This window comes from Tachysurus vachellii, chromosome 19 (genome assembly GCF_030014155.1).
Source record: "Tachysurus vachellii isolate PV-2020 chromosome 19, HZAU_Pvac_v1, whole genome shotgun sequence".
NCBI lineage: Eukaryota > Metazoa > Chordata > Actinopteri > Siluriformes > Bagridae > Tachysurus > Tachysurus vachellii.
In genome coordinates this window covers 21552967-21555466 of record NC_083478.1, presented here as the reverse complement: position 1 = coordinate 21555466, position 2500 = coordinate 21552967, and the positions used below count along the sequence as shown (strand labels likewise).

Here is a 2500-nt window from a genome sequence, read left to right as displayed (position 1 = left end):
CTCTCATTACGACAGCAAAGCCAATGGATCTGTTGATTAAGTGGGTCAAAGTCTCTCTCTCTCTCTCTCTCTCTCTCTCTCTCTCTCTCTCTCTCTCTCACACACACACACACACACACACACACACAGATCAGGGACTGTACAGTAAGAGGATTGGGGATTGTCCAGTTTTACCTTAATGCACACTCACCTCAGTGTTAAACCTGTTTAGCTGTTCACCAATGACAAACAGATTTATTTCACCTGGACTCACTAATTCACTTCTGTCTTGCTGTATGTCTTCAACAGGACTTCAACCCTTCTCCAGTCCAAACCAGCATTTCAATCAATATCCAGAATGGCCCAGTCTGGCTGCAGGCTTTCATTTCATCCAATCCACTGATTCCACATTTTCTATCAGTTCTTCTTGATGCCTCCAATGTGGCTGAGATAAAAGACTGCAGACTCTTTGGACCTCTCTGGATCATAACTGAAGACACATAACTGGTCCAAACATCTGTGTGTATGTGTGAATGTGTGTATGTGTGAAAATAGTAAAGATAAAACAATCAAATGAAACTCTGTAATTCATCAGAAATAAAGCCAGTGGTGAGAAAGACAACTGACATGATTTTAGTTTCATATCCAAAACATCTTGGTTTTAAATGTATTCAGGAAAAAGAAAGATGAAGTAAGGAGATGCCTCAATGTCCTATGTTTAAATCCACAGCTCCCTCTAGTGGTCCAAACCGCAAACCGGAAGTGATTCATTCATAAATTCTAGGACTCGGTAAAATTTCTTTAAATGGTGAATTATATTTCATTAATATTTGTTAAATGGTCTACATTAATATAATTTACACGCAAGTTGTTTGAATAATTCGTCACAGTTTTGACTTCCGGTTAGGAGCAGTGTTGCCAAGTCTGTGTGTGAAATCCTATAAACAACAACAATCCTGACTAAATAACTATCCAACCCACGTAACCGTTTTTTAATCGTTTAAACAATGTTATGGTTTAATATTGACAGGCTATGATGATGTAGCCTAAAATCTAACTGTACACTGCACTGAACACTAATCACGTGAACTCTGTGGATCTGGCAACTCCGGTTGTGAAGTTGCTGTCCGGCCATGATAGTGCTGAAACAGTAGATGTTGTTGCCAGATTGTGACTTTTCAATCGGTTTTCTTATTAGACTGTTATTTATGTTTATTTTTTGACAGATAACAAATGACTTTCGAGAAAATTTATGAAAAGACGCTAATATGTAGAACATAAAGGTAAAAGTTACTAAACCTACATCCACTGATAAACAGGAACAAGTCAGTGAAGAGTGATTGTTAATTTGTGTTAATTGTTTAATGAGCGGGGTCACGGTGGCTTAGTGGTTATCACGTTCCCCTCACACCTCCAGGGTCGGGGTTTGATTCCCGCCTCCACCTTGTGTGTGTGGAGTTTGCATGTTCTCCCCGTGCCTCGGGGGTTTCCTCCGGGTACTCCGGTTTCCTTCCCCGGTCCAAAGACATGCATGGTAGGTTGATTGGCATCTCTGGAAAATTGTCCCTAGTGTGTGATTGTGCGTGTGTGTGCGTGTGTGTGTGTGTGTGTGTGTGTGTGTGTGCCCTGTGATGGGTTGGCACTCCGTCCAGGGTGTATCCTGCCTTGATGCCCGATGACGCCTGAGATAGGCACAGGCTCCCCGTGACCCGAGGTAGTTCGGATAAGCGGTAGAAGATGAATGAGTGAATGAATGAATGTTTAATGAGCAGTTTATTATATTAGATGTAGTACAGTATATTATATTAGATGTAGTACAGTATATTATATTAGATACAGTACAGTATATTATATTAGATGTAGTACAGTATATTATATTAGATGTAGTACAGTATATTATATTAGATGTAGTACAGTATATTATATTAGATGTAGTACAGTATATTAGACACACTTGTGTTTTATTTAACATCCACTTCCTCGTTTAAGATTAACTAACGAAGCAAGGGTAATCTGGCAACCTTCCGGTAGCGCTTCCGGTTTATGTGGCGGTCCGGTCACATACACACACACACACACACACCGGCTTGAGCGACCCAAACACTCAAACAGCAGCAACATGCAAAGCGAACCGACGGAACCGGAACCGCGCCGAGATGAAGAGCTCCGGAGGTTACAGGATGAGAATGAAGCTCTTAGAGTAGGTTTCCGTTTTCCTCACACACACACACACACACACACACACACACACACACACACACACATTTTATGTATACATCAGTGGTGGAGTTGGTGGCAGTGGCCTGAATGTCAGGAATCATTTGGAATGAAACGAGAGTTAAGTGAATTTGTGTGAATTATTTCTGTTCTAACACTTTATTACATTTACAATTTCTTCTATTTATTTTTTTTGAACATTGGATGAAAGTTAAGAGTTGAAGTGTTTCTTGGTTCGTTCATCACTTCCTGACTTTTTGTTCACCCTGAATATTTTAATTAGAATCGAATGAATACTGTGTGA

General features: G+C 40.2%; 1 protein-coding gene across 2 annotated transcripts in view; it reads left to right on the top strand.

The window, feature by feature from the left end:
* The first annotated feature begins 2040 nt into the window (after positions 1–2040).
* LOC132862169 (protein SOGA3-like) overlaps positions 2041–2500 on the top strand; it is a 7412-nt gene continuing 6952 nt past the window's right edge. For both annotated transcript variants that reach the window (XM_060894059.1, XM_060894058.1), the window contains exon 1: positions 2041–2179. In XM_060894059.1, coding sequence (XP_060750042.1) covers positions 2099–2179 — 81 coding nt within the window. In that variant the 5' untranslated portion in view covers positions 2041–2098. The remainder of the gene's footprint in view (positions 2180–2500) is intronic.